General features: G+C 38.2%; 6 protein-coding genes across 7 annotated transcripts; 4 read left to right on the top strand and 2 right to left on the bottom strand.

Annotated features, from left to right (window-relative positions):
* Positions 1 to 1660: 1660 nt before the first annotated feature.
* LOC110763479 (uncharacterized) lies at positions 1661 to 7999 on the top strand. The gene is made up of 16 exons (XM_088246164.1): positions 1661 to 2065; positions 2906 to 3008; positions 3766 to 3835; positions 3968 to 4006; positions 4093 to 4210; positions 4304 to 4361; positions 4472 to 4648; positions 4735 to 4795; positions 4957 to 5016; positions 5133 to 5152; positions 5236 to 5301; positions 5799 to 5966; positions 6093 to 6350; positions 6884 to 7096; positions 7205 to 7476; positions 7612 to 7999. The coding sequence occupies exons 1-7, from the start codon at positions 1977 to 1979 to the stop codon at positions 4574 to 4576; spliced, it is 582 nt and encodes a 193-aa protein (XP_088102290.1). The 5' UTR covers positions 1661 to 1976; the 3' UTR covers positions 4577 to 4648; positions 4735 to 4795; positions 4957 to 5016; positions 5133 to 5152; positions 5236 to 5301; positions 5799 to 5966; positions 6093 to 6350; positions 6884 to 7096; positions 7205 to 7476; positions 7612 to 7999.
* Positions 4977 to 7753, top strand: LOC148292698 (Guanylate-binding family protein). The gene is made up of 9 exons (XM_088245901.1): positions 4977 to 5016; positions 5133 to 5152; positions 5236 to 5301; positions 5591 to 5713; positions 5799 to 5966; positions 6093 to 6350; positions 6884 to 7096; positions 7205 to 7476; positions 7612 to 7753. The coding sequence occupies exons 1-9, from the start codon at positions 4977 to 4979 to the stop codon at positions 7751 to 7753; spliced, it is 1302 nt and encodes a 433-aa protein (XP_088102027.1).
* A 901-nt stretch (positions 8000 to 8900) lies between the features above and the next one.
* HAG1 (histone acetyltransferase of the GNAT family 1) lies at positions 8901 to 13724 on the top strand. The gene is made up of 13 exons (XM_021966229.2): positions 8901 to 9624; positions 9780 to 9844; positions 10015 to 10095; positions 10264 to 10335; positions 10476 to 10644; positions 10876 to 10919; positions 11259 to 11358; positions 11502 to 11570; positions 11815 to 11869; positions 12017 to 12129; positions 12713 to 12806; positions 13230 to 13371; positions 13452 to 13724. The coding sequence occupies exons 1-13, from the start codon at positions 9043 to 9045 to the stop codon at positions 13516 to 13518; spliced, it is 1653 nt and encodes a 550-aa protein (XP_021821921.2). The 5' UTR covers positions 8901 to 9042; the 3' UTR covers positions 13519 to 13724.
* A 231-nt stretch (positions 13725 to 13955) lies between these two features.
* BZIP25 (basic leucine zipper 25) lies at positions 13956 to 16789 on the bottom strand. 2 transcript variants are annotated; one of them, XM_021966232.2, is made up of 6 exons: positions 16141 to 16789; positions 15952 to 16039; positions 15546 to 15756; positions 14945 to 15020; positions 14695 to 14820; positions 13956 to 14573 (listed from the first exon to the last, which is right to left on the bottom strand). In XM_021966232.2, the coding sequence occupies exons 1-6, from the start codon at positions 16555 to 16557 to the stop codon at positions 14112 to 14114; spliced, it is 1380 nt and encodes a 459-aa protein (XP_021821924.1). In that variant the 5' UTR covers positions 16558 to 16789; the 3' UTR covers positions 13956 to 14111. The 2 variants fall into 2 exon arrangements, with proteins under 2 accessions (XP_021821924.1, XP_021821922.1); XM_021966230.2 differs by having other exon boundaries at positions 15952 to 16054; positions 16141 to 16781.
* Positions 16790 to 17406: 617 nt separating this feature from the next.
* TSA1 (tryptophan synthase alpha chain) lies at positions 17407 to 21075 on the bottom strand. The gene is made up of 9 exons (XM_021966280.2): positions 20737 to 21075; positions 19977 to 20123; positions 19804 to 19869; positions 19423 to 19531; positions 19083 to 19159; positions 18889 to 18966; positions 18387 to 18464; positions 17940 to 17999; positions 17407 to 17726 (listed from the first exon to the last, which is right to left on the bottom strand). The coding sequence occupies exons 1-9, from the start codon at positions 20926 to 20928 to the stop codon at positions 17592 to 17594; spliced, it is 942 nt and encodes a 313-aa protein (XP_021821972.1). The 5' UTR covers positions 20929 to 21075; the 3' UTR covers positions 17407 to 17591.
* Positions 21076 to 22560: 1485 nt separating this feature from the next.
* Positions 22561 to 26669, top strand: LOC110763466 (basic helix-loop-helix (bHLH) DNA-binding superfamily protein). The gene is made up of 6 exons (XM_021966255.2): positions 22561 to 23110; positions 24145 to 24264; positions 24465 to 24530; positions 25149 to 25214; positions 25677 to 25754; positions 25842 to 26669. Exons 1-6 carry the CDS (start codon positions 22769 to 22771, stop codon positions 26070 to 26072), a joined length of 903 nt encoding a protein of 300 aa, XP_021821947.1. The 5' UTR covers positions 22561 to 22768; the 3' UTR covers positions 26073 to 26669.
* Positions 26670 to 27158: the final 489 nt, after the last annotated feature.

Here is a 27158-nt window from a genome sequence, read left to right as displayed (position 1 = left end):
CATTCAAAGCTCTCTTTTGTGTGTCGGTGCAAAGGAACACGAGAGTTTCGTTTCATGTCTGATGATCCAAACAAATGACATGACCTCCCTCCCCTACGCTTGTGCTGAGCCTCCAAACTAAACTAAACCAATCCAATCTCTCTCTCTCTCTCTCTCTCATTTCATGGACCACTTCGCAGAATACAATCAGAAAAAAATGTGGTATATGATGATGCTATGGTATGGCTAGCTTTTTACCCCCTGCCTGAGCTGCAGGACTTGTCAAAAGTGGGTTCCTTTTGGCATTAATTCAAAGAATGTGTACAAACTTCCTTTATTTTCTGTTTGGTTTTGCAGATGAAAATTTTGTCAAAATGGCAAAACTAAAGGAATGTCCCACCCATGAACCATACCCTTCTGGGATTACAGCTAGTTAGTGCTATCAGTATCTGATGCCATATCCCTGCTGTATGGGAGTGTGGGGTAAGAAACAGACCTACCCTAACCCCAATCTGACCGCGTCACATAGTCCGTATCATGAGCATAGACGCGTGAATGATTGTTAGTTGTTGATGTATGTGACACATGAACAGTTGACAACTACTCACATGTACGTGAACAATGATATAGTGATGCTTGATTCATGCTTTATATGTCAACATTTAGGAAATGACTCGCAGTTAAGACCCCAAACAGCAAAGTAAGGTGGTGATGTCAATTTTAGGGACCATATGTAGTTAAATTCAACACTCTTATAAAATGACCTTAACCTAATTTAACACGTCTAACCAAATCTTGCTGGCTGTATAGCTGCCTTATAGCTAACCAGAATGGCTCCTAGCCTCCTAGCCTCCTACAATATATATATATATATATATATATATATCACCCTGAGAGTTGGCTCCAAGCCTCCTATCCAAAAGAAAAAAAATTGAAAAAGAGAAATCTAGCCCACTTCATGTATGGGCTAAAAACTCTAATCAAATCCTTGCTTATATCTATGCAGATATGGGTAGGTGCCAGGAGCTTTACTGGTTGGGTTGAAATTAAGACGGGCCCCAATGCTAGATGGAATTTATTTGTTGGTCCAAGTGCTAGGACTAGAGATCTTTTGTTGAAAGCTTATTTGATTTTATTTTGTATTATCTTTTTTATTTTCTTGGTCAGAAAGCGGGGGAGTTTTTCACGCACATTGTCAAGGTGACACGAGGGTTCGAACATGAGACCACTATCTGCAAGTAAAAACCCTTTTTAATTGGGCTAAACCCTAATGGCCTTTATTCTGTATTATCTCACTTTGTTACAATTTTAAATTTATTATTTATTATTTTGAGTGAAGATTGTATTTTTAAGTTGTTTTAAAATTACATAAATTACAGGGAAAATTGAGCATTTCAGACAGAAACTGGATTGGTTTAGATTGAAACCTTGAAGCTTCACCAAAACAGTTTACCGTTGAAACACTTTACATACCTCCTAAGTTAACGTAGGAAGAATAACGTACACAAACCAATCAGATTTCCTTTTCGATTTCAGCTGCCAATCGTAGGCGAACACATCTTCGAATATTGACCCAAAAAAAAATCATAGTCGAACACATCTTCGAGTTTACTAAAATACCCTTTTCCTTCCAGTGAAGCCGACTCCAAAATTGGAATTCATCCGTAAATTCGCAGTTAAACCCCATCAGACCACTTCCTCTCTCTTAGGGCAGGAATCCTCTGCTTTTCGGGACAAAACCCATTGTCCTGAGCTTTCCTCTCTGTATGAACCCGAAAGCAAAAACCGCCCGCATGTGGGTGCACGATTCTTAACGTACACTTATCTCCCCGTCTTCCCAGATCCCATTGCTCAGTGCGTTTGTCTGCTAAACACGATTGCTTATTGCCCTCTTCGTCTTCCTCATGATTGCTTTGTCCATACAGCTCTGTGAACCTGCCTGTAACTCAGCCACATTTGCGAGATAAGGCCTCTCTGCCACTGCCACTGTTTCTTCCATGGAGATTTCTTATTGGGTTTGTGTTGTTTCGATAGTTCTCTGCTTTTTCGCATCTGGGTCTCTCTCAATTGAGAATTTTCACCAAGCGTAAGTGATTTGTGTCATGCAAGTTTTCAGCTTTTGTTTTTGAATCTGAAGTTTGTTTCTTTTTGCTAAGAGAGCCTGATGCCAATGGGATTAACTGGAATTGCTTATGACTTTTGTTTGGCTTTTGGGTAGTAGGAGCTGATTTTTTTATGCTTGACTGTTGTATATGGTGAACAATGTTGCAATGTAGTTGTTATGCTTTCAGTGATGTTGATGATAAATTTGGCTGCTTTTGTTTTAGATCTGAGAGTGCATTTGGTGCCTCTTGGAACAAATTTCAGAAACATTAAAGTTGCAAAAGTAGTTCGAAACTGCTAAACATTATTTATGTCGTTTAGTGGTTGTTAGCATGAAGTATGTGCTGTATATAAACGGTGTATTTTATTATTATTATGAGCTAATTGATAATTTATTTCTTCCAGTTATATAAATTCACTTTGTGCCAGTGTAAATTAAAATGATACAGTAATATGAGATTCCTCAGCCAAATCATTTAGTATAATATTAAGGTGCTTTAGCTTGTGAAGGTTAAAAAAATATTTTGTTCTTAAAGCTGATAGGATTTTCCTGATATGGTATAATTGGAGTGGCTATGTGAACTTGAGAGCAAATTAATCAAATAACTTAAGAAACTTTGTAACCGGAAAAAAAAAACAGCATAAGAAAACTATGCTCCCTACCTCAATTGTGTGGTACTGTGAATTTTGCGTCTTACACCTATGGCACACTTTATATTACCTTGATTTTGAGATCAGTAGTTGCCGAACCACTATAGCTGCTTTTCAGCCAATATTATGTATATCATAAGTGGCTAATGTTTGTGTGATATTGTACATACAGATTTCCTATTGTGGAACCAGATCCTGGTCATACAAAACTTCGTCTTTCAAGGGAAGGGTTGGAGGCCATTGAAAGAATAACAACTCCAATTGCAGCTGTTGCCGTAAGACTTAGATTCGTTCTCCTTAGCTTAATTAGTACTCACAATTGATCTTTCTCTTAGAGAAAGTTCAACAGATATGCTTGTTTATATTACATAATACAAGCTTTGGATGATTTACATTGCCGAACTGATTTTCAGTGATAGTCATAGATATTTATACGTATGTGGATATGGTTGAAATGTTTTGCTGATTAAGCAGTAAGAGAAGGCTACATGTTATGGAGTAGCCTTCCACGTCCCAAACCCACCACCTGTTGTTGAACGACCTCACCTTTGTAGTAGCATCATGTGGCTACAGGGCAGTGATTTTCAGTGAGAAGGTTGGCTAATATAGAATGAAACAAGGAGACCTGCATCTGATTGGATCTCAAATTCTTTTGGTTCCACGTTTGTACTTGATCATTGTGGTCAGATCATATATTTCTTTGGGATTGGTCTTATATTGGAAACTGAACCTGGACTAAAAAAAAAAAAGTTATAGACATGTTGCAATAGTATACTTTCTGTCCAGAATATTGGAGATAGCTGCAAAAATAATATTTACAGCCTCCAAACTTTGAATATGTATTTCAACGCAAGTTTATATCTGGAACAAAATGTTTTCAGTCTCCGTAGATACACTCATGATGGAAGATAACTAGAAAAAGTTATTGTCCTCAAGGGTTTCATGACACCAGTCTTGCTTTTCTATAGATAAAGTATACTTGCTTTGGTTTTTCGGTCCATCTTGATTCTATTCAAATGCTTGTCTGCTTAGGTTATTGGGCCATATCGCTCTGGAAAATCTTTTTTGCTCAACCAACTGCTCTCCCTTTCTTGTTATGAAGGTGTAGTCTTGACTCCTATTAGATTATACTTTTCCCCCTTCCCTTGTGGATCTTGTTCAATTAATCGTTCTGCATTGCTTGTTTGGTTTGAACAATTTAACAACCTTAAATTTCAAATGCTTTTCCCCACAGGGTTTGGTGTTGGACACATGCGTGACACAAAGACAAAAGGTAAATGTAGATGCAACCTTGATGTCATGGATATGCTTTACTCTTTGTTGATATATAAATTTACAATGTCTGTCTGCCTCTTGCAGGAATTTGGGTATGGGGAACCCCAGTAGAAATGGATATTAATGGAGTAAAAACTTCTGTGTTTTATCTTGATACTGAGGGATTTGAAAGTGTTGGGAAGTCAAATGTATATGATGACCGGTAATCCCCAAGTCATCATGCAATCTTCAATTTTCCTTTCATGGTCGTTCAAATTTTGTATATTTCGCTAGCTGTCTGAGTATGCCTTTGCAGGATTTTTGCTCTGGCAACTGTCATGAGTTCTGTCCTTGTTTATAACCTGGCTGAGACGGTGAGTTGTATAACTCGTGATGTTAGAAGCATGTACTAAGTCCTTGGTCCATTATTGTTCAAGAAACTTGCCTTATTTGATTTTATCTCTTTGCTTGTCATTTTGTGTAGATCCGCGAAGCTGACATTGCTCGGTTGTCATTTGCTGTTGAGCTTGCTGAAGAATTTTATGGAAGGTTTGCACTTTCTTCTATTCCTTATTCTCATTGTATTTAATTTGTGCTTCTATTACCAAAACTGACATGTTTTGTGGCTTGTTTGCAACCATGTGGCAAAAATAGAGTGAAGGTAATTTCCAATCCTTTAAATCGTTATGCCTCATGTGTATTATCTTCCAATAAATTATGCATGTGAACGGTGAGATTCTTTTGTAGGGACAAGATGTTGCTTTTGAACCTGCAAAGCTATTGTGGCTTATCCAGCGTGATTTTTTGCGTAAGTTGAGAAATACATGTGACATGTTTTTAAAAGTTAAATACGAGGAACATAGAAGTTCCAATGACATTCCACCTAGATTTGTCTTTTCACTATCCACCCGTTTCTCCAAGCTTCTAGCAGAATCCTCATGAGCTGACATTCTTGTGCGTGTTCTGCAGAAGGGAAATCTGTGGAAGACATGGTGCATGAAGCTCTCCTTCATGTCCCTAACAGTGATGGTTAGTCTTTTTCCCCCCCATGCATCCTTGCACAAGAGCTGTTTTTGCATAAAAGGTGCTACAATTTATTTATTTCTTATCATAGGTTTAATTTTGGGTGCTTTTGGGCATTGCAGGCAACAAGAATATTGATATGGTATTTTCTCCCTTATATTATCACTTGGCGCTGAGTTATTGCTGTTCAGAGAATGAAAGCCAACATTTTTATGTCTTTATCAGGTCAACCAGATCCGAGATTCTTTGGCTATTATGGGTGATAATAGCACAGCCTTCAGTTTACCACAAGTATGAGTTTTCCTCTTTTCTTGCATGCATTTTGTTTCTGAGTCAGTCACTTGAGTTCATTGTTGCTTAAAAAGTAGTGTCATTTTGAACCTGAATGGCAACGCATGTAATTTTTAAAGATGTTTCCGAAGGTACAGAAAAAAGTTGAAGTTTTGGGTATTAAGTTGTTTCCAGTTTGTCCTAAGATTTGTGTGTTGGATATTTACAATTGCACCAATTCTATGCCAATTAGATATCCCGCGCCCTCTGCATACTATATTTTGTTTCAGCAAATTTGTTATGATTACAGTTTTACTATTGTAAAAATTTATATTCAGGCTCCTTAGTGGTTATTGCTATCATTGCTAACTCTATTGGGAGAGGGACGGCATCTGTGAAACATGGTTATCTGCTCCTTACCAATGCATATGATGTGTGTTATCCCTTAGCTATAGATGTATTATTCTATTTGTTTGTCAAGTAATCTCATTCTGTGGTGATTCTGAACTGTCAAACAGCCTCACCTTCAACGAACTAAACTCTGTGACATGAAGGATGGTGAACTTGACCCGATGTATGTTAAAAAAAAGGAACAACTAAAACAACTTGTTGCTAGTATCATCCGTCCAAAGATTGTGCAGGGAAGACCTCTAAACGGAAAGGAGTTTGTATCTTTTCTGGAGCAGGTACCTGTTATATTAAAATGTTGGTCAGTTAAAATAAGCCATAGCTATGTTCCATCGGGTCAAGTTCATAGCTATGTTCCTTGTTTCTCTATTTTTGTTTCTGCTTTTTATTAATTCATCCTTCAGATTCTTGAAGCCTTGAACAAGGGGGAGATCCCATCAACAGGCTCTCTGGTGGAGGTATTCAACAAGGGTATTCTTGAGCGATGTTTAAAGCTATACAATGAAAGGATGGCAAAATTGAGTTTACCTCTTATAGGGCAATCTTTGCAAGAATACCATGAAAGGTCCATGGAGGAAGTGATGAAACTTTTTGAGGAGCAACATTTTGGCCGTCACCATGCAAAGAAATCAGTCGAGCAACTAGAAGAAGAAATAGAAAAGGTATAAGCACTTTCTAATAACAGTAAGGAGCCTTGGATTATTTTTGGTAGATCAGGTCAGTGGCTTGGTGGAAATTGAATAAACAAGTATACAAAGTGAAGTTTTATTTGAATATCAGATTTCTATAAGCACTTCCAGTCACTGCATCGCGGCTTGAGAGTGTGTTTATAGACAGTCTTCCTTGGACCATCTGGTTAGCATTTTCTAGAACGGGTCTATAAAATCCTTGGGTAACTGTTAACAATGAACCTATCCCAAAGTATTATGGGTGGCCAGTGGCGCTCAGCATTGGGCAAGTGCATTAAGTTTAGTTCAATATGTTGTGTGTGTAGGGAGGGCAGGGGAGGAGGAGGTCCAATTGCTGGGCTTACAATAGGGGTCCCTCTAAACCCCTCTCCTGGTCATATGTCTCTACATTAACTCAACATGCCAAATTGTCTTAGATATTTTGTTGGCGTCCTCACTTGCACCAGATACACATCCTGCAATTTTCGAACATGACCTGTGCTTTTTAAACTCTGGGATTTATCTAGGTGCATAAAAATGTGATCATGGCAAATGAATATCGGTCTTCAAAGCTCTGTGAGGCATTGTATACCAGATGCGAGGATAAAATGGACCAACTTCAAGTTCTCAGACTTCCTTCCATGGCAAAATTCAATGCAGGATTCCTGCAATGCAACCAAAGTTTTGAGCAAGAGTGTGTTGGACCTGCAAAAACAAACTACGAGCATCGAATGATGAAGGTTAGGCATACCTTGTGATGTCCATTTTCACCCCCGTCTTCTTCTATCTTCATTTATTCCCTTCAGGTGCAACAGCTCATATGTAGAATGTATGATATTAATTTGCAGATGTTGGGGAAGTCACGTTCTCTATTTATAAAAGAATACAATCACAGGCTGTTCAATTGGTTGGTCGCCTTCTCCCTTGTCATGGTGGTCGTTGGCAGGTTTATTATAAAGTTTATTTTGATCGAAATCGGGGCCTGGGTCCTCTTCATCTTCTTAGAGACATACACGAGGATGTTTTGGTCTGCAGAATCTCTTTACTACAACCCAGTTTGGCATGTAATAGTGGCCACTTGGGAAACACTTGTTTACAGCCCCGTCCTGGATCTGGACAGGTAATGAAATCCTTCTTCTTACTTCTTTCTTTCCATTCCCCCCAAAACATCGGTCGAATGTCAGTTAATATAAATCAAGATGTTGCTTGGCTTGCAAGTCAAACTGTGTTTTACTTTGTTTTTTGTTTGAGACAGATGGGCTATACCAGCTGGTGTAATAGTAGCTCTCTTTGTACTGTATTGGCGGTGTAACGGAAGAAGGAAACACGGGTCCTCATGGTTATTACCTCTGTACAATAATAACAAAGGCGGTCCGAATCGGCCAAGATCAGACTAAAGAAGAAAAGTGATGGCATGCATCAAGTGCTGGATATATCATATACTTGTGTTTGGATCATTGTCTTGGGCGAGCTTTGTCTATTTTTGTACACAAAGCCCTCCTGGCACTTGCAGTTCTTTTGGTTCTCAAATGTCAAAAGAGATGAAAGATCGTACGGTCAAGGGCTGCTCGTATACGTCTAACTGTAACAATTCCAAATTGTTTGTATTAAAATTATTTTTTATTAATTATTTCAGTCATTTCTATCGAATTTGCCGGTACATTAAAATTGGAATAGTATAAAACTAGTGTTTCAAAGAAAGAAGGAAACAGAGAAATGTAATGAAATGGAAAGCAAATGTTCATTCCAGAATATGTGTAAACTGACTAGCCTATTTTCAAATAGAATATGGTATGTGGGCAGAGGTTCGAAACCCCTAGGCACCTAATGAATATTTGTGTCAACTCCCCTACCCCAATCACTTGTACTAAAAAAAAAGTTTTCAAAACCGACGGTTATAGCAGCAATTCTTCTTCTTTTTAGTTTTCCTTATTTATTTGTACACCACATGCTAAATTATATTTATAATACCATACTAATAATTATGCATATATTAAAATGGAAATAAAACATGAATGAATTGGATCTCCACATTGTCATGCAATTTATTGAATACATACAATAATTAGTTGTAAAATAAAAAAAAATTAACAACTGATACAGATATTGGATTAAGAAGCTTGAATTATGAGATACACTTGTCACTTGATATTTCGTTTTTGACTTGAATTTTTTTATAAATAAAAATTCGGAAATACGTTTCTTTTATTCAAGAATATATTCTTGGTTAATTTTCATATATAATTTCTTTTACATTGCGCAGGCCGTTTTTCTGATTCCTCTTCGTGCTGCTGAGTGATAATCTGATGAAGTTGCGGCTGTTTCCGTTTTTTTTTTTCAGTATGAAAAAAATATAATCGGAGGACCAAAATAGATTCAGGGACCATTTCAGTTAAAAACCGTAAAATAACTGAATCACTTGTCGAACCTTTTTCCTTAGGCCTCTGCCCAAATGTGTTGGGGCTCAACTAGACCGATTGGCTGGGCTGAACTTGGTCCAACTGGATTTTTTGGGTCAGAGACGACCCAACTCTGCATAAGCAGGCGATCGGGCACGTGATTTACCTTTCCTCATCCTCATCTTTTTTTGGTGCGAAGCCAGCGATCGTTTACAAATACCCTAACTCACCGATCCCGCCCCAAAACCCTTGACTCGGTCCGAGTCAACTCACCGAGTTAATCACAAATGGACACGCACTCCTCCCATCTCGCTGCATCGAACCGTTCGCGGAGCTCTCAGTCCCCGTCGCCGTCGCACTCGGCCTCTGCCTCTGCCACCTCGTCCATCCACAAGCGCAAGCTCGCGTCCGAGGACCACGCGCCGCCGTTCCCTCCCTCTTCATTCTCCGCGGACACGCGCGACGGCGCTTTGACCTCCAACGACGACCTCGAGAGCATTTCTGCCCGAGGTGGTGGCGCCGATTCCGACTCGGACGATGAGTCCGACGCTCTGGTCGACGACGACGAGGAGGACTTCGACAACGACTCGTCCATGCGCAACTTCACGGCGGCGCGTCTCGATAACAGTGGCGCTTCTGCCGTGGCGCGCAACTCGAAGCTCAAAACGGAGAATGCAACGGTCAAGAATGAGAGTTCAGACGGCGCTAAAGACGGAGGTGGAACCACCGGGACCGGTGCAGTGGGGCCCACCGTTGCCGGAGGCTCGGTGCCGGGGATCATGGTGAAGGAGGACGCCACTAAGATCTTCACGGAGAATATACAGACCAGTGGGGCTTATAGTGCCAGAGAAGAGAGTTTGAAGAGAGAGGTAAGCTTCGCTGCGCTTCTACTTTCTTTATTATTCTCATTTCCTTACGGAATTCAGTAATTTTAATTAGTATGAAGTAATTTTCAATTGGATATTTGGCTGGTTATGTATCACAGTATCAAAGTTATATGCTTTTTTTAATTTCATTTGTCTAGGAGGAAGCGGGGAGGCTCAAGTTTGTGTGCCTTTCGAATGATGGTATTGATGAGCATATGGTTTGGTATTTGTCTCTGATGAACTTCCATTTTATGACCTTTGATGGTTTAGTGATGTTGAACTAAAATAGTAAAACTAATTCATCTTAATTGTTTCAGTTATCAAAATGACTAGTGTTAAGAATTCTGTGTTGGTTCGGAGTTTAATTTATGCCTCTGTTTTTGGGTTTCCCAGGTTGGTAGGATTGAAGAACATATTTGCCAGGCAGCTACCTAACATGCCCAAGGAGTACATTGTCCGACTTGTTATGGATAGGTAACACTACTAGCTCATTTTCAAAGCATAAAGAATGAGTGATCAGTGTGCGTATGTGTTTATATTATTTGGCTTGTAATACATGAACGCGTTTCATGCATCTCTGGTAATCTAATCTTTTGTTTTAATATCCCATCTAAGTATTGGTTTATGTTTTTGGAATGACAGAAGTCATAAATCAGTTATGGTTATCAGACGTAATCATGTTGTTGGTGGCATAACATATCGACCGTATGTCAGGTGAAGTTTTTATTTTATAATCCTTTTGTTTTATCTTCTAGTATTGCCATTTTCCACATACTTCAATACAGAATTGGGCTTTTCATATGTGAGGTACCTCATTTGCCCTGTTACCTACAATCTTTTCCTGGAAATAACAGCCAAAGGTTTGGAGAGATAGCTTTTTGTGCAATCACAGCTGATGAACAAGTAAAAGGTTATGGCACCAGACTGATGAATCACTTAAAACAGCATGCACGGGATGTTGATGGGCTAACCCATTTCCTGACATACGCTGACAATAATGCTGTTGGCTATTTTATTAAACAGGTCTTGTTATCTATCATTCGTGTAGTCACCTTTTAGGTTTTCTATTGATTGTTTCTGCATAAACTAGTGGTGCCATAATTCTGTTGCTTTGGAAATTTTGTTTCGACATCTCAGTGTCAGCTTTTGGCATAGTTTTCTCAACTCTCCTTTGAATGTCATTTCTTTTTCTTGCTTCTGAGTTATGGAGTGGATCTGGTGAAGAAACTGCACTAAATCTTTATTTGTTTGTAGGGTTTTACAAAAGAGATTCACTTGGAGAAAGACCGATGGCATGGGTATGATATGCACACAACTCTAGTTATACGAAGACTGTTAAATTTTGATTTCAGAAGATCTAGGTTTCTTATTGTGCTTCGTAAGCGTCAAGTGGTTAGCCTTGAAAAGAAATGAGCGAAGCTTTGATACAATTGCTGCTTTCGTTTCTGTACTTTTAATTACCATAATCAAGTACAACTGTGAGTAGACTTACCGCCCAAAGTAGAGGCAAGATAAGACATACAAATGAACTTATGAGCTGGTGGTCCTTCACCAGAAATAGGATGTGTAGCCAGATTTAGGTATCTTACTTCTTGTGAAAACCTTTTTTCATGTCAGCATTTTATTATTGTGTGCAGCTATATAAAAGATTACGATGGAGGAATCCTAATGGAATGCAGAATTGATCCAAAGCTACCATACACCGACTTATCAACTATGATTCGTTGTCAGAGGCAGGTAAGGGTCAACTCAATAGCTTGTAGATTTTCATAATTAAATCTAACAATGGATCATGATAGATGCCAAAGCATGTATAGAGTATCGAACCAAGGTGGATTCACTACAATCTAGACTATCTGGTTTTTTTGGTTTTGTGGTAGGCGATCGACGAGAAGATAAGAGAGCTCTCAAATTGTCACATTGTTTATCCTGGCATTGATTTTCAAAAGGTAACATAATACTGTCCTGATATAAATTCCCAGATCTCTATAATATTTCTAGTGTTTTCTTTAAACTTCTGTTAACCACTAATGAGTAGAGTACTTACTAGACACAAGCCTGTGACAATCTGGTGTCATGGCACATTTTTTAAATTCTTGTATGGTTCCTTTTTTTTTGGGTCCTCTTGACTGTTATTATCAGTTAATGTATGAATCTCTAAAACTTAGTTTGACCATGTATTTATTTATCCAGAAAGAAGCTGGTGTTCCTAAAAAAATCATTAAGGTTGAGGACATCCCTGGCTTGAGTAAGTTCTTTAACTTCGCTGGTTATTTTACTCTCTTAATCAGTCATTTATGCTATGCTAAATTTAATGTCAATTTTACCTTTGTGTTAAGTTGTGTTGGGGAAGTTGAATTGGTAATCAGAAGTTTAATGAACATTTTGGTAACAGGGGAGGCTGGGTGGACCCCTGATCAATGGGGCCATTCGCGGTTTGGAGCTTTGTCGGCTTCCACAGACAGTGGCAGAAAGCATTTGACTGCATTCATGCGAGTACTTCTAAAGGTGAGTTGCTTAAGCATATCTTTGTCAAGTTGTCTTTCGTTTTTCATCGTGGAGAAAGTTAGCTTGCTTGATCTTTTTGCATTAATTCATATTGACTCAATCATGTGTTGCAACTTTGTATTAAGTTATTAACATGTTGCTGGAACCTAAGGGCTGCAGAAAAGTCAGTTTCTTGAATGTTCCCGGTGGTTGCATGCCAATGCCCATCAGAGTTGTTGCAGTGATGTTTGCACTTGCATGCGCTTTGATCTAAGAAATGAATCAGATCTTTCCTTGTCTTCGAATTAAGTATATGAAAGTCTCCACAAAGCATGAGGGACTACTGAGAGACAATTCTGCAATAGAGTACCATCTTAGTCTCCCAAAGCAAAGTACCTTTACAGGGGTAGTAAGCAATAATAAGAGTTTGTATGCGATATGCGGAATATAACACAAGATAAGCTGCCATTTGTGGTTTATTGATCATTTTCCCCAGTATGAGCAGAAGACACATAGGAATCTTAGTTATATGATCGAGTTTTGTGACTTCCTCTTGCTGTCAGCTTAAAATGGATTCTCACCAAATACATTTTCATTTAAGCAGTCTATGCATGACCATGTTGATGCCTGGCCATTCAAGGAACCAGTTGATGCACGTGATGTTCCTGATTATTATGACATCATCAAAGATCCCATGGGTAAGGACTATTTCTCAGCGAACTACATAGTTTAAATATCTTCTGTATTTAGTGTCTGGAATTCTTCCAAGTGTTTTCACAGAAGCCGCATTTTGAATATTGCTTTCTGATAATGTAGTTTGGATACTAGCTTGATCATAATCTGTGCTTTGCCGTTAGCATCTTGAGTTGTAAAATTGTCACGACTTCTTAAATTTATTTGAAAAGCCGGCATGCTCTTTAGATATCTGGTCAGAGGTCGGCATGACATGTGGCATCTCTTATTTCTTGCCATTGTTTTCTGGCTTTCGTTTCTTCCTAACTGTGGAAATTACTAATAAGTATGCTTACCTCTTATCAGCCTTGGGTTTTGGCATAGGTGTTTGTATTTGTGCATATTGCATTAAATTTACAACGCTTTAACGGATATTTAATATAATGCAGATCTGAAGACTATGTTGAAGAGGGTAGAGTCGGAACAGTATTACGTAACGTTTGAGATGTTTGTTGCGGATGCCAAGAGGATGTTTGCAAATGCACGCACTTACAACTCCCCCGATACCATTTACTATAAATGTTCAACCAGGTAATGCTGTTGGCATCCCTTTGTCGCTATTTTCATTGTTTTCTACGTTGGTTCTGAAGATGTCAATCGTTTCCATGCAGGCTGGAAGCCCATTTTCAAAGCAAAGTTCAATCAGGACTCCAAGCTGGTGCCAAAATCCAGCAGTGAATTAGATGAATGTACATACCGGTTTCATTACGTTCAGCTGCCTGGCCCCATGGCAATGCTTTATGTTGTATTTTTAGTTTTTATTTAATTTTTTCAAAATTTGTATGCACTTACCATCATGGAGTCATGTTCTCTGCTGGCTTTTCCTCTTTCTGCCTTCTTGTTACAATTCAGACTTTTATTGAAATCCAAATGGTTTTATATCAGACTTGTACGCCCGACCCCAAATGGAAAAGAAACTATGAACCTGATGCATTACATTTCTTTGTTATTTTGAGCTCTGTCAATGCTCAGTTTGGAGACACAAAAGACTATGAAGAAGGAAACCACTCCCCACGTCCTATAACTCAACACTCTGTACTTTTCTTTATTAAGGTGGATGGTGCAGATGACTCTCGTATATGTTCCCGCCCATGGGGAAGAAATTATAAAAAGAATTAAGAAAGAAATCGATCATTTAGCGAAATCTAAAACAGAAACAAAGATGAAATACAAAAAGTTCGAGTTAAAATACACTAGTAAAGGTGAACATCAATTCAACCAACCTTCTATCCCCATCTGTAAAATAGGATGGGATAAAAAAGTCACTACACTCAGCTCTGTTTCTTGTTCTTTGGGGCAGCATGGGAAAGCTGAGGATCCCAACCCGGCAATGGTTCACGTGGACCCACTCCTGGCCGAAGCTGCTGCTGCTGCTGCGGTTGCTGCTGCATGTGATCTACACTAGCTGTGTGCTGAATTGAAGAGATTTCAGCCATGTTGCTTCCGGTGACGGTAGGCTGGCCAACATTACTCTGTGGGTTCCTGACTAGAGAAATTGGGGGGTCTCGGGGAAAGCCAGTGTCCAATCTCTGGTGAGGTAGAGTGGAAGTGGCCAAATTAGGAACTACTGGATGAAAGAGCTGGTTGGAGTTCGGTTGCATTGGCACAGCAGCATTTGTAGATCCATCCATGGGGTTCACTGATGGTATGCTTACGCTCGGTAAATTAGACATGGCCAGAAGTAGCGGGTTGATTCCTGTCACTCTCTTAACGGAGTCCTCTGCCATTTTCACCTGAATTTTTTTACAATAAATATCCGTAAGAGAATTGAATTGAAAGCATACAGAGTACTCTGACCAGGTAAAAATATGCAAACTATAAAATTTGAAAATTCAGAATGTCTTAGTGGCTAACCTTTGCTCTTAGCGTCTCAATATCAGCTCTTAATATTCTGTTGTCAACAGCAGCATTATCATATTTCTGATTCACGTCTGTGAGACGTTTTAACAATGTAGAGTGTTCAACCCTCAGTTGACCAACCTAAATGAAACCAAACATATAACTCCATAATGTTCTCTACTTTAAAAAAAAAAGATTATTGGAAATATCAAGAAGAGATGAAGATTGTTTTTGCTAATTAAAATTTTAAAACAAGGAGCACCACCTGTGTCTCAAGTTCACTCATTTGTGCTTGTTTTCTCCTTCTAGAACGTCTAGCTGACTCTCGATTTGACAGCATCCTGAGTACCATCAACATGTTAATCCATAAAGGGCTTAGTTTTTAGATTTTACCAATATGGTATTAAGTTGCATATGGACAGTATCTGTTGAATTCCTGATATGAGAGATGACAACGTTTTACAACAAACCTGTTGTCAAACAAATTCATCAGGTGAAAAATCATGCAAAATGCAACATTTCCCTCCTTCCAAATCAGATCATTGCTTTCAAAAATCACTGATTCCGAAGCAGACAGGTCCTTGCTCTAAATTCTCTACTGGAAGAAAAAACTAATTTTTGTTTGGACAACCAAAAGTTTCTTCTCGTCTTTCATCCATAGTATACAGGGCACATATTAACCATCATCAAGGCATTCAATGTGTTGAAACCTTCATACATCGATTACTGTACGGAAAATATAACTCAAGCCGATTAAGCCTAAATGCCAACTATTACTTAGAGACCAACCAAAAAGAACCAACATCATACCAAGAGATGAAACAAAACTGCCTAATAGTTGGAAAAGTAGGCATGAAATGGGTTACCTCCTAGCACGTTTCACATCTGAAGGATCCATATTCTCATTAATTTCAATGTCTCCTTCGAGATCATCATCATCTGAGTCCTCTTTCGATGATCCGCTTGTTGTCTGCTTACTCTGCAACCCCGTTATTTTCTGAACAGCAGGTAAAGCCGGAATGCCAAGTGGGCCAGTGTCAGCTTCATTTTGTTGCACTGGGAAACCATGACCAGCATCTAGCATAGCTCAAATCAAATGGGTTTTCGTATGTTAAACATAATCATCACTAACATATCTGATCAGAAGATGCTATGATAAAATTTCCCAACTTTAATTTATACACAAAGAAATGACGACAAGTGCAACACCTAAAATCATTAAAATTGAGAAAAATGTATTATGTAAAATAAGCAGACAAGTCAAGCACAAACCTTTATCAAGCGATTGACTGTGGGCCAATTGTGAAGGCTTCGACAGCAGCGATTGACTCTCGGCGGCCATGTTACCCAAATCCACAGGCTTCAAAGATGACGCCTGCCATCACATTCATCAATAAAAGAATTTGAAAAAAAATTACAAAAATTTAAATACAAAATGTAAAATTAATGAGAGAGATGTACGCGAGAGAGAGCGACGGCAGCGCAAGCCAGATCGAGCTGGTTCTTAAGAAATTCACGGTACTGATCCGAATTAACCTGAACCGTTGACGTCGGATCCAACGGCGGAGGAGGGGGATGATTAGGCTGCTGCTGAGGTTGATGATGATTATGATGATCGGGCTTCTTGATCTCAACTACCTCTTCATCTCCATCTTCGCGCTTCGACGTTGACGACTGAGACGCAACAGAACAAGAAGCGACCGACGAAGCGGTCAATTGATCAGGGACGGCAACTGATCGCCGAGGAGTGGCCGCTGGGGTCGAGAACTCGTCGAGAAACTGCTCGAAGGCCCACTCCGACGCGCTCCTATTCATCGCCGGAGACGACAACGCCCAAGCCGTATCGGAGACGTCGTCCACGGAGAACACTGAATGCATACTCCCTCGAGCTTCCGTGCGCGCGTGCGTGTCCGAAATATCCGATTTTTGTTTCTCTCTCTTTGGATTTCGTTTTTATATATCGGAATCGGAGTTCGGACAACTGGAGCTATACTCTGGTGCTTTACGTAACATGGTAATATTTATACACGGGCCGTCTATTTTGGCGGGATGCGTTGACAAGTATACATTTGACACGCGTCGTGTGACAGGTGAAGGGTTTTGTGGTCCGTGTAGTAGGGGAATATAAGTGCGGCCCGCTTTTGGTTGTGGAGAAAGGAGAGAAACCTACGGGTTCAGAGAAGCAATGAAGGACAAATATGAAATATGTAAGTTAGGTGGGACCCCTAAAAAGTTGAAAAGATTTTGTAGATACAATTCAATTATTGTACAGTATACGAATTTTTTTTTTTTTTTTGGTAACACAGTATACGTTTTTTTAAGTGTAGGGAATTCAAATACATCAACGTAACAAGTATTTATTTATATATAGTTTAGATTTGATTTAAGTATATTAATCTCGATGCCAATGGGGTATAACCCATTAGAAAATGACATTGATTTGCAAACTAGTAGTTTCAAATTTGAACCCGATGACACCTTGATTGTGTGTGTAAGAAGCCTTTCTCCAAGTTTAAACTTCAAAAGAGAAGTATCATTAGATACAAAGCTAAACAGCTAAACCTTTTACGTGGCAGTTGCTTTTGGATTTAGATTCTCAACTTCGTCTATTTTGACATTAGGATACAATTGTTGGATATTAACAAACTGATCAGGAGCAGCTCCTGATTCTACAACCAATGCATGGCAATTTATCATGTATAATTTGTCTGATGTACTCACTGGAAATATAAAAGTTGATCTAACCCTTGCATCTTCTTTTATTTTCGACAAAGTTTTTTGCAAATTACAACTGCAGCTTTATACATCATTCGGGCATATAATGCCTTGAAGAAGTCAGCTTTCGCAGTAAAGATGACTAATTTGTGGTCCAAAAGCCCAAAAAAAAAAAATCAAAATCTCAGAGAATGTGATCACAGGAGTGCAGATTTTAGAGACTTGGTGAAAATTGCTAGTTCCTTCAACCCTTCCTCGGGAGTTTTGGCTTCACCCAACAGTTTCACGATTGCACTGCCAACAATGACACCGTCAGCTCCCCATCCTGCTACCTGTACAACACTCATGACTCAGAATCTTGACTGAGGTAGAAGATTAACAATAATAGGCATTCTGGGTTTCTTTTGGTTAAAAGGAGTCCAAAGTCTATGAAGGGAGAGGACCGAATCGAACTTTCGCAGTGAGGGTAAAGTAATCTACCGTGGGTGTGGGTGTGGGTGTGGGTGTGGGTGTGGCGTGGGACATTGTGAGTTTAACATACTAACCTGTTTCGCCTGTTCGGGCTTTGAGATGCCAAAACCAACTGCCACAGGCTTTGACGTTGCCTGTCACATATAAGGTATGCATGATTACGAGAGACAAAAATATTAAGTTGAAGGGATCATATCAAATGTACAATGTTCTTTTACTTTTTAGCTACTCTAGTAAGGCAGCTCAAATGTTCAAGATGAGAGGTTGATTAGTCTAGTAAGGGATCATATCTCTCCATTTTGTATCAAAGCCTTAAAACTTAACAGGCATTTAGATCAAATTTAGCATCAAGATAATATAAGGTCCTGATCCAGCATGAATGCTTGTAAGCAAATGCAAATCCATCAATCGACATGCTAGTCATGATGTCATATTGCACATAAGGCTTGCATTATTATCCATCAGAAGTGGTAATAGAATTCTGAAAAATTCCACTGTTAGAACTGATTAGAAAGACAAACCTCTTTAATTTCCTTCAAAAGAGAAGGAACTCGTTCATTCACAGATGCACGGGCACCGGTAACTCCGATCGAGCTCACCTATAATTCATCTTAAGACGTCAAGATACAGATGAATTTTTTCCATAAAATAATAAAATGTTCATGTAGCAAACACAACTTGTCAATATTTTATTGGTAGGCGTTTTAGCTTTACACAACAAGACCAAAAAAGCAACAACAAAAAAAACAGAGAGAGAGAGAGACTTCAAGAACCACATTAGCATCCACTTTCCTGACACTGATAATAGCAAGTATGTATCCAATAACTTCATTTTCTAATTATAAGCTAAATGATGATTCCAGAAATTGGACAACCCACAACAGATTTTTGAATCTAATTAAACATAAAATACGAAGGATATATATTATTACGGGACAAAACCTTATAACTTTAAACCAAAAAAGAATACAAAAGGAATCTTTTATAACTTTAAACCAAAAAATAATACAAAAGGAATCTTACCAGGTACAAAAATCCTTCTGAAGCTTCAGCAATGGCCCTCATCCGATCAATTGGCGTAGTGGGCGTAGTTAGTAATACCTGGAAATCACACCAGCAGATGAGATGTATTACAGTCACATCCAAAAGTAACATAAAATAATTTGAAATACTCTCACAACAAAAAGAATAAAGGGAAAGAAAATTAAGAAACAAACCAATTCAATATTATGTTTCACAGCTTCCTTTCTCAAAATTTCTGTCTCTTCCAATGGAACATCTGGAACCACAAGCCCTACAAACAAATGTGGAATTAGGAATCTAGTCAAATCTCTTATATATATAAACAAAGGGGTTCACAACTGAGAAAGAGAACTAAAATACCAATGCTTCAATCAAGTACGCAAAAAAAGGTCTAAAAAGGTCTGTGTAAAAAGATTTATATGACCATTAACAGAATCCACATCTCAATAGAAGGCAAAGGTGCAGTTCAGTCAGTGAAAAATACTATCATATTGAAAATTTTAAAAGATTCAGTAACAAGTACTTATACATTACCATGTACACCAACGTCTCTAATGGTGGACATGAATTCTCCAATTCCACGCTTCAATATTGGGTTATAGTATGTAAAGAGAGCAATTGGGCAAGACAATTGTGGAATCACCTGTCCATTGAACAAGACTGACATAATGAGATTATTTCGATGAACGCTTGATGTGAATATGCTACTGTCTTGATATGATTTCTTATTCCTACATCTCATATTACCATATGAAAATACTTTAGATGCTTATAATCGGCATAGTTCATATGTGACAGCAACCAAAGTGGATAGTAGACACAGTGATAGTAATATATCTAACATAATTTTCACTTGGGAATACAACACCAAAAAATATCAATCAAGTTAACATAACATTGCATATATAAACATACCTCCTTCAACATTGTAACAATTGAATTCAGATTGGTCCCTTTTGCCAAGGAACGGGTGGTTGCAGCCTAAGCAATAGCACACAAGAGGATAAGAACACAGGAACCTATGGAATATAGATTGCCAAAAAGAATATGCAGAAGTATAAAAATGCAGATGAAAATCACTATTGTACCTGTATAACTGGACCATCTGCTAATGGATCAGAATATGGCACACCTAATTCGATTATGTCTGAACCACAAGAATCAAGTACCTTCAATGCTTCTGCCGTGATTGAAAGATCGGGATCACCAGCAGTGATGTAAGGAATCAATGCAACCTTAACAGAAAGACATACTCATTAAAACAACAAAATCAGATAAATTAGCCATCTAGTCTAGAATCAACCACAAATCCAAATCCTAAAATGAAATACAGTTCATCTAAAGGACTACCACAAAAACAACTTCACTATTGGCAATGATTTATCATTTCTATCTGATCATTTTTCTCCTACTATTTCAATCAAAGTCACAGTCATGTGTAGGGTGGATTGTGCTACTTCAGTTTCAACCAAACTTAGTCAGATCTAGTAAACATGCAGAGCTTTTTTGTCAAAACGAAAGCAATCTCAAGAACAATAACTAAACAAAAGGTCTCATCAACCAGCATCTCTTCCCCGGCCCTATTTGGAAATGAAAGTTGTGCATTTTGACGGTGATTGAAACCCAACTGGTAGTGAGCAAAAAAGTAGCAGACTTTAGACTATACAATTCCTTGACGGACCATCCTGGTTTTCACGGAGCACAGAAAGCCATAAAATTTGGAGGGTCTGCAAATTTTTCTACAGGGCTTCAAATGAAAGAACAAACATGCAGAACAGGCGCGCCAAAGTTTAAAACTTTCTACACTGTAATTCGAAAGTTCCTAAAGCAGATATCGAAATTGCTTACCTTGCCTTGCTCCTTCAACTTTGTGAAGGTTTGGGAGAGACCGACGGCTGGGGTGGTGGTGAGAGCAGCCATTGGAGTAAATTTCTTGAGTGAAAGTGTGGATGCTTGAGATGGAGAGCGAAGAAGCAATGGGTTTTGAGGCTTCTTCAGTTGCAGAAAACCAGCTGCAGGTTTAAGAGAAGAAGCAGCCATTAGGTTGAGTATATTTCAGTAGGCCCAGTGAGGCTTTTGTAGGGTTTTTTCTTCCAGTTGGCCTTCTTCTGTGTTTGTACACTTGGACTCTCACTTCTCAACTCACCATCATTCTCTCCTCCTTATCTTATATATTGTCTCGGCCGTTGAATTCCGCGCAGATTTTCCTTTTTTATCTTTTTTTTTTCTTCTTCTTTTATGTATTCTTGGCCAAAATTTTGGCACAAGTTAATTTGAAGTTTTCTTTTTGGAGATGACACATTTTGTGCAAGTAAATTTCTTGAAGAGGGAAGTGGGTCAAGTTGTTAGGTATACCTAATACTTTTCCTTCTAAATTCTTAAGTTTCCAATTTCACAGGTTAGCATTATATAATTTGGAAAAAGCTAATAACTTGTGAATTCTGCCTATACAACAATTTATTTTTAGAACGTTACATTTTTTTTCTTTGGGGATTCATGAACTTTTTCATTCTATTAGAGGTAATAACCCCTTTCATCACTCTCACACATCCATGTTAATTAGGAATGAGATTTAAAGTTAGGATATTTTTCTAAGTTGGGAAGAGAAACGCAACTTAGAATATCTTCTTAAGTTGAGAGCAGATAGTTGGTAAAATTACACTTTCAAAAATTATTTGTACTAAAATTTCCCTCAACAAAATAGTTAATATTTTGAGGCTCATTAGTAATTTCCCGTATTAATTTCAGGCAATTCTTTTTTCGGACAAGCGATATTAGAGGAAAGGGGAATGAAACACTAGACTTCGATGCAAAGTAAAGGTGTTAGACGGACCAGGGCGGTTAGATACGGCACGAGCACGGCCCACTTAAGTAAGGCCTGACACGGCATGGTCCATATCTTTTAGCCGTGCAGAGACAAGGTAATTAGGCACAATGGGTAGGGCCAGTCTGTGGCCAGTTGCCGGCCTGCTGTTTAAAGCCCATTTATTAAATTATATTTATTTTAGAAAAAAATAATACACAATATTATACATTTATATCTTAAATTCAAGTTTATTTCTTTTCTCTAATAATATGTATTAAAATTTAATATTTTCTTTATATATAAAATAATGATTTTATTTTTCAAGTTTCAATTTTTAAAATTCAAACAATAATGTAGTCATTTTCTATTTAAATGTACTTTAAAGAGAGTTATCGCCTACTTTTTTCAACAAATAATAAATCTTGTTAGTATATACATAATTGTAAAATATAATAAATGAAGTTGTAAAATAAAATATAAAAAAAAATGCAATACATAAGTCAAATTTGACGTGGCCCATTTCGGCCTGTTTAGTGGCCCGATACGAGCTCGGGCTAGGATTGATGATTTTCATAAGTAAACGCCCGAGATGACATGTTTATTAAATGAGCCGTTTGACATCTCTGGTGCAAAGGTAGTTTTTTATGAGAATTCTTTTGATATTTGGTCCAAAAGTTTATAAGATATGGGCCTTCATGTCATGATAATGGGCCTTAACTGTTGGGCGGCAAAGTTGTTGCCCGCCAAGGACAAAACCCTCAACAGTTAATTAAACATAAATTATTACAGTGGCATAGACTTGTAAATTGGAGGAAATGCAGCCCCTTTTACTAAAAAGAAAACATTTTTAACCAGATAAAGCCACCTTCACTTTTCGTCCCTCTTTGTCTCTTCGCTCTCAGAGAGTACTGCTGAGGTTGAAGAAAGAAGAAAGCGTATAGGAAAGAGCAAAGCAAACTTCAAAGCTCAACGCTTTATCTATCCCTCTTTCTTCTTCATGTAGATGCTCTTTGAAAACCCTAACTCGCTCTCCTACCCGACTCAGCTCGACTTGGTCTGTTATTCTCACTCCCCATGGCCAACAACCCCTCTGAAGCCCCGGCTGACGATTTCCTCGAGCAAATTCTTGGCCTGCCCAACTTTGCTTCGGCAGATGCTAATTTGGCTGGAAACGACGGAGGCTTGACCGGGGCTCAGGTGTCTCCGTCTCCGATGATGCTTCAGCTAAATTCCGGCGATGGCTCCGGCCATATCGCCGCCGTCGGCGTCGGTGGTGGGTACCGTGGACCGGTGTTCCCGTTAGGGTTGAGCCTGGAGCAGGGAAAGGCTGGATTTTTGAAACCCGAGGAGGCTTCAGGGAGTGGGAAGCGGTTTCGAGACGACATGGTTGATAGTAGAGGTTCATCTGTGAAAAATGTAAGATTTTCGGCCTATAAAAAATCTTTTTAATTAGGTGGTGTTATTTGGTTGGCTCGAAATTTTGACACTTATTTTAGTGATTGAATTATAATAAAATGGATTTTCAGATGTTTTGGTGATATGAGTTTGGAGTGTGTAATTGAATATTAGCTGGATGATTGCGTGGTCTTAAGTTGAGTAAAGGAGCTACTGGGGATAAGTTTGTGAATTTGGTTTTTTTTGTTTGCTTAATAAGCAACTAGACAAACGAAAGGAAACAAGGACAATCGGAAACTTATAAGAGGTTGGTTTTTCATTAATTGGGTGAGATTCAAGTACTCCTATCTGACAAGAAGTAAAATACAAGATGACACTTCATTTATTTTGGGTCAAATACAGGAGGACACTTCTCGGTTACTTGAGAAATGGGAATTAAATGGCTGGCCAGAATCGAACAAAAAACTTACAAATTTGAGTCATGAAAAGCAGTCTGAAGTCAGGGTAAACGGAAGCATGTGAAAAGTGATGGGTGTGCATGTGATTCTAGAGAAAAAGTATCAGAAAACATGACATCTATTATTTTTAATTTTAATTGTTACAAACGAAGAATAAAATTTATGGTTTCCTTGTAATATATAGGACCATATAAACAATATTTTGTAACTACACTTCAACATGTTAACAACTGGTGTTGATAGTTTTATATTGATAGCACATATACATATACATATATGGAAGTATGCATGTGTATGTGGGTGTATCAGTGTAAGTATATATTTCTGTATATGGGTATATATATGTATATGTATGTATGTGTGTATGTAAATATATGTAGGTGTATATGCGTAGCTATGGGAATTCAGAACTTCGGCAGGTTGTCATATTTTCATGTAATATCTGAATTTTAAAGAGTTGGACATCTATTGATCCACCAAAATGGTTGATGTACTTGCACCTTTTGGGTTTTCCGCTACAGTGCATTGTTGAGAAACTAGCTCAACTTCTCTCTCATTAAAACCACCCCTAGTAATAGAAATTGTGTCATTTCGCAGGTTTTCCATGGTCAACCAATTTCCAATTCAGTTGCTGCAGCACCACATCCACCGGCTATGCGACCAAGGGTGCGGGCTAGAAGAGGACAAGCCACAGATCCACACAGCATCGCTGAGCGGGTAAGTTTGCTATCATTTACACAAAAGAACATCCCATGGAATTCTTATGAAAACATAAACTAGATTGTGATCATGATAAAACCTTTTCTCAGGGCTGCACTGGAGCCATATTTCATTTTAAAATTTGACCTTTTTTATTTATTTTTCTTTCCTTCTCCTTTATGGCTATTGTATGCTTAATGTACAACTTTTCTGTACAGTTGCGCCGAGAAAGAATAGCAGAAAGAATCAGGGCATTGCAGGAACTAGTTCCTAGCGTCAACAAGGTCAGCGGCACTCCTTTCAAGTCATGTTTTGTATTTTCTTTCACTAGAAACATTTTGTTGTATGTGTATATGTATGAGGCGGAGGATAGCTTCCCTTGTTCTTCAAATTGATATAAGTTGTTTAGAAGATGAGTAAGTAAAAAAAATTTAATTTGAAACCAATTTTAGAACATATTAGAAATCATTTGAGGGAACAACTTCTTTGTGACCCTGTTATGTTTGGCTTTCAAACAAGGGACTTGATTGGCTGGAGCATTGTGATCATTTCATAATAAATCTAACTTAGATGTGGTGAAATACTGGTGGTCTTGTTTAGAAAGTTCACAATAAATCTTGCTTAATTGCCTAAAATTTGGGTTTGGGATTGGACGGTGCTATATTCGTAAGATAAAGTTTAGGAGTTGAACAGAGCTCGATTCTATTTCCATACAAGGGATTTCTTGTGACTTTTTAAGTGATAACGTACAATTCATGGTACCATGGCATTCCAAAGCTGGTAAGGTGACAAAATGTTCTAGAAAAATAATTGTAATGCTCGTGCTTTATGGATGATTTGCATAGTGTTGCATTTTCTTGAGACGTCATCAACTGTATTCGATGTACTTCTGTTTTGTGCAGACGGATAGAGCTGCCATGCTTGATGAAATCATGGATTACGTGAAGTTCCTAAGGCTCCAAGTGAAGGTAGAGTTATTTAAGGTTCAATGCACATTATCTTATTGCATAAATAATAGGATTCCTATCACTCATTTCTCCCATAATTTTCAGTTGCTTTACATTCAATATATACTGAAACTATGCTATACTTAAAAGGTCATTAATTTTTAGACCAATGCTTATTCCATAGGGGAAGTTTCTCTTTTCGAGAGTTGGTTTGGATGCCCTATTGTTCCTATAATTTGGGTGTTGTTTTGGTAAGATTTTGTGTCAAATCAAATTATTCTCGTTCATTTAACAACATAGCAATAGGGTAAATTTTGCTTTCCATTTACTTTTTACTGTTTGACCAATTACTTAGGACCAAAACATGTCGCTATTCTGATTTGTTAGGCGTGCGGGGATAGAGTGGAGTTGGTCTTCTTATAATGATGAAGAAAGTGGAGGTTTTTGTTCTTTCTTAATATGCTTAAGTCATCTACTTTACAGGTTTTGAGCATGAGTAGATTGGGAGGAGCTGGTGCTGTAGCACCACTTGTAACGGACATTCCACTATCTTCAGTTGAGGTAATAAATTAAAGTATTTTATATTTGCTCGGTTTTCTGTTTATTTCCGTTTCCTTATAAACAACCACGCTTCTGTTCTAATGACAGGAAGAAGGTGGCGAAGGTGGTAGAAACCAACCAGCATGGGATAAGTGGTCAAACGATGGCACAGAACGGCAAGTAGCTAAGCTTATGGAAGAAAATGTTGGGGCAGCAATGCAGTTCCTTCAATCAAAGGCTCTTTGCATCATGCCTATCTCACTGGCCTCAGCAATTTACCACACACAACCACCAGACACATCTAGTGTTGTGAAGCCTGAAATGAACCCGCCTTCATAAGAGAACTCAGAAAAAGAGTAGGTATGCATTCCCATGGTCCCACCGAAAAACTCACTAGATGCTCGTGGGTCCCATGCCTTATTTGTCGTTTTCCAATCCCCCGTAGCTTTAGTTGTTTCCTCAGCTTCAAATTGCATTCAAAGTCAGATGCCATAGTTGTTGCTTTTTGCCTTTTCTTTCAACTTTTGTCAAAACAGGGATCGATGTCAATGCCCTAAAAAAATACTAGCAGGCCCCTTCATGTCTTGCCAGGTTCAAGTAAAGGAGAAGAATTGTCAAAGCTCACTTGATATGCTCTTCTTTTTTTGTATCAATGGTGGGGGTAGTGGAAAATGATGGAAGCCCTTTTCTAGTGGGGCTCTCATTGTTGCTCAGTGGGCTGTGGGGCCTACTTTCGCAAAGGATTAGAGGAGTATATATAAATATTATATTTTTTTCAATGTATGTTAGAGGAATGTAATATAGAGGTGGGATAATATGAATGCATAATTGTTGCTAGTTTGAAAAATGCTGGGTGTTCCAACTCCTGCAGAAATTGACAATGCTACTCTTTTGGGTTTAGGGTTTCAAAAAAGTAAACTAAGACTTATTTTTCAATTCCCCCGAATCATTATTGGAGGTTAAATCATCGAGAAAGAGCGAGAGAGCATTGAGAGTTATTTTTGGTGGCCCAAATTCATTTTTCAAAAGTAAACGCCATTGGACCTTTTCATCTATTCCAACTATGGTTTAAAATATCGATGGTTTTGAAAATATTGGTAGTTCAAAAATACAAAAATTTTGATGGAAATATTGGGATATTATCGATATCGATAAAAATTGCATATAAACAACGGAAATTGTAAGAAAAACTTGGAAATTTTTCTTGAAACTTTAGAAGATGTTTATTTAGTACCACATGAGTTTCTATAAGGTTCAAATTTGAGTTATTTACTCCAACACCTCCTGAGGTTTTCGGCTTTTTCACAAAACTTCTTGGGATTTTAGAAATTACAAGAACACCCACCTCATGTTTTAAATTGTTTTAAAAAAAACTCTTTTTCATTGATTTTTCATCCAAAGATTGATGATTTTATACAAAAAGGT

This window comes from Prunus avium, chromosome 8, assembly GCF_965620075.1.
Source record: "Prunus avium chromosome 8, drPruAviu1.hap1.1, whole genome shotgun sequence".
NCBI lineage: Eukaryota > Viridiplantae > Streptophyta > Magnoliopsida > Rosales > Rosaceae > Prunus > Prunus avium.
The sequence above is the reverse complement of the archived record's forward strand: the minus strand, read 5'-3'. Positions and strand labels throughout refer to the sequence as shown.

Excerpts from the sequence above, each read along its gene's own strand:
- LOC110763479 (XM_088246164.1), top strand. The coding sequence starts at position 1,977 with ATGGAGATTTCTTATTGGGTTTGTGTTGTTTCGATAGTTCTCTGCTTT. Across the intron at positions 2,066-2,905 it reads ATTGAGAATTTTCACCAAGC|ATTTCCTATTGTGGAACCAG; the intron begins GTAAGTGATTTG and ends TTGTACATACAG. Across the intron at positions 3,009-3,765 it reads CTCCAATTGCAGCTGTTGCC|GTTATTGGGCCATATCGCTC; the intron begins GTAAGACTTAGA and ends TTGTCTGCTTAG.
- HAG1 (XM_021966229.2), top strand. The coding sequence starts at position 9,043 with ATGGACACGCACTCCTCCCATCTCGCTGCATCGAACCGTTCGCGGAGC. Across the intron at positions 9,845-10,014 it reads ATTGATGAGCATATGGTTTG|GTTGGTAGGATTGAAGAACA; the intron begins GTATTTGTCTCT and ends TGGGTTTCCCAG. Across the intron at positions 13,372-13,451 it reads TACTATAAATGTTCAACCAG|GCTGGAAGCCCATTTTCAAA; the intron begins GTAATGCTGTTG and ends GTTTCCATGCAG.
- TSA1 (XM_021966280.2), bottom strand. The coding sequence starts at position 20,928 with ATGGCTGCTTCTTCTCTTAAACCTGCAGCTGGTTTTCTGCAACTGAAG. Across the intron at positions 19,870-19,976 it reads CAGATGGTCCAGTTATACAG|GCTGCAACCACCCGTTCCTT; the intron begins GTACAATAGTGA and ends GCTATTGCTTAG. Across the intron at positions 18,465-18,888 it reads CAGAAGGATTTTTGTACCTG|GTGAGCTCGATCGGAGTTAC; the intron begins GTAAGATTCCTT and ends GATGAATTATAG.
- BZIP25 (XM_021966230.2), bottom strand. The coding sequence starts at position 16,557 with ATGCATTCAGTGTTCTCCGTGGACGACGTCTCCGATACGGCTTGGGCG. Across the intron at positions 16,055-16,140 it reads CTGCCGTCGCTCTCTCTCGC|GCGTCATCTTTGAAGCCTGT; the intron begins GTACATCTCTCT and ends ATGTGATGGCAG. Across the intron at positions 15,757-15,951 it reads CAGTCAATCGCTTGATAAAG|ATGCTGGTCATGGTTTCCCA; the intron begins GTTTGTGCTTGA and ends GAGCTATGCTAG.
- LOC148292698 (XM_088245901.1), top strand. The coding sequence starts at position 4,977 with ATGGTGCATGAAGCTCTCCTTCATGTCCCTAACAGTGATG. Across the intron at positions 5,302-5,590 it reads CAGCCTTCAGTTTACCACAA|TTTTACTATTGTAAAAATTT; the intron begins GTATGAGTTTTC and ends TTATGATTACAG. Across the intron at positions 7,097-7,204 it reads ACGAGCATCGAATGATGAAG|ATGTTGGGGAAGTCACGTTC; the intron begins GTTAGGCATACC and ends ATTAATTTGCAG.
- LOC110763466 (XM_021966255.2), top strand. The coding sequence starts at position 22,769 with ATGGCCAACAACCCCTCTGAAGCCCCGGCTGACGATTTCCTCGAGCAA. Across the intron at positions 23,111-24,144 it reads GAGGTTCATCTGTGAAAAAT|GTTTTCCATGGTCAACCAAT; the intron begins GTAAGATTTTCG and ends GTCATTTCGCAG. Across the intron at positions 24,531-25,148 it reads TAGTTCCTAGCGTCAACAAG|ACGGATAGAGCTGCCATGCT; the intron begins GTCAGCGGCACT and ends TGTTTTGTGCAG.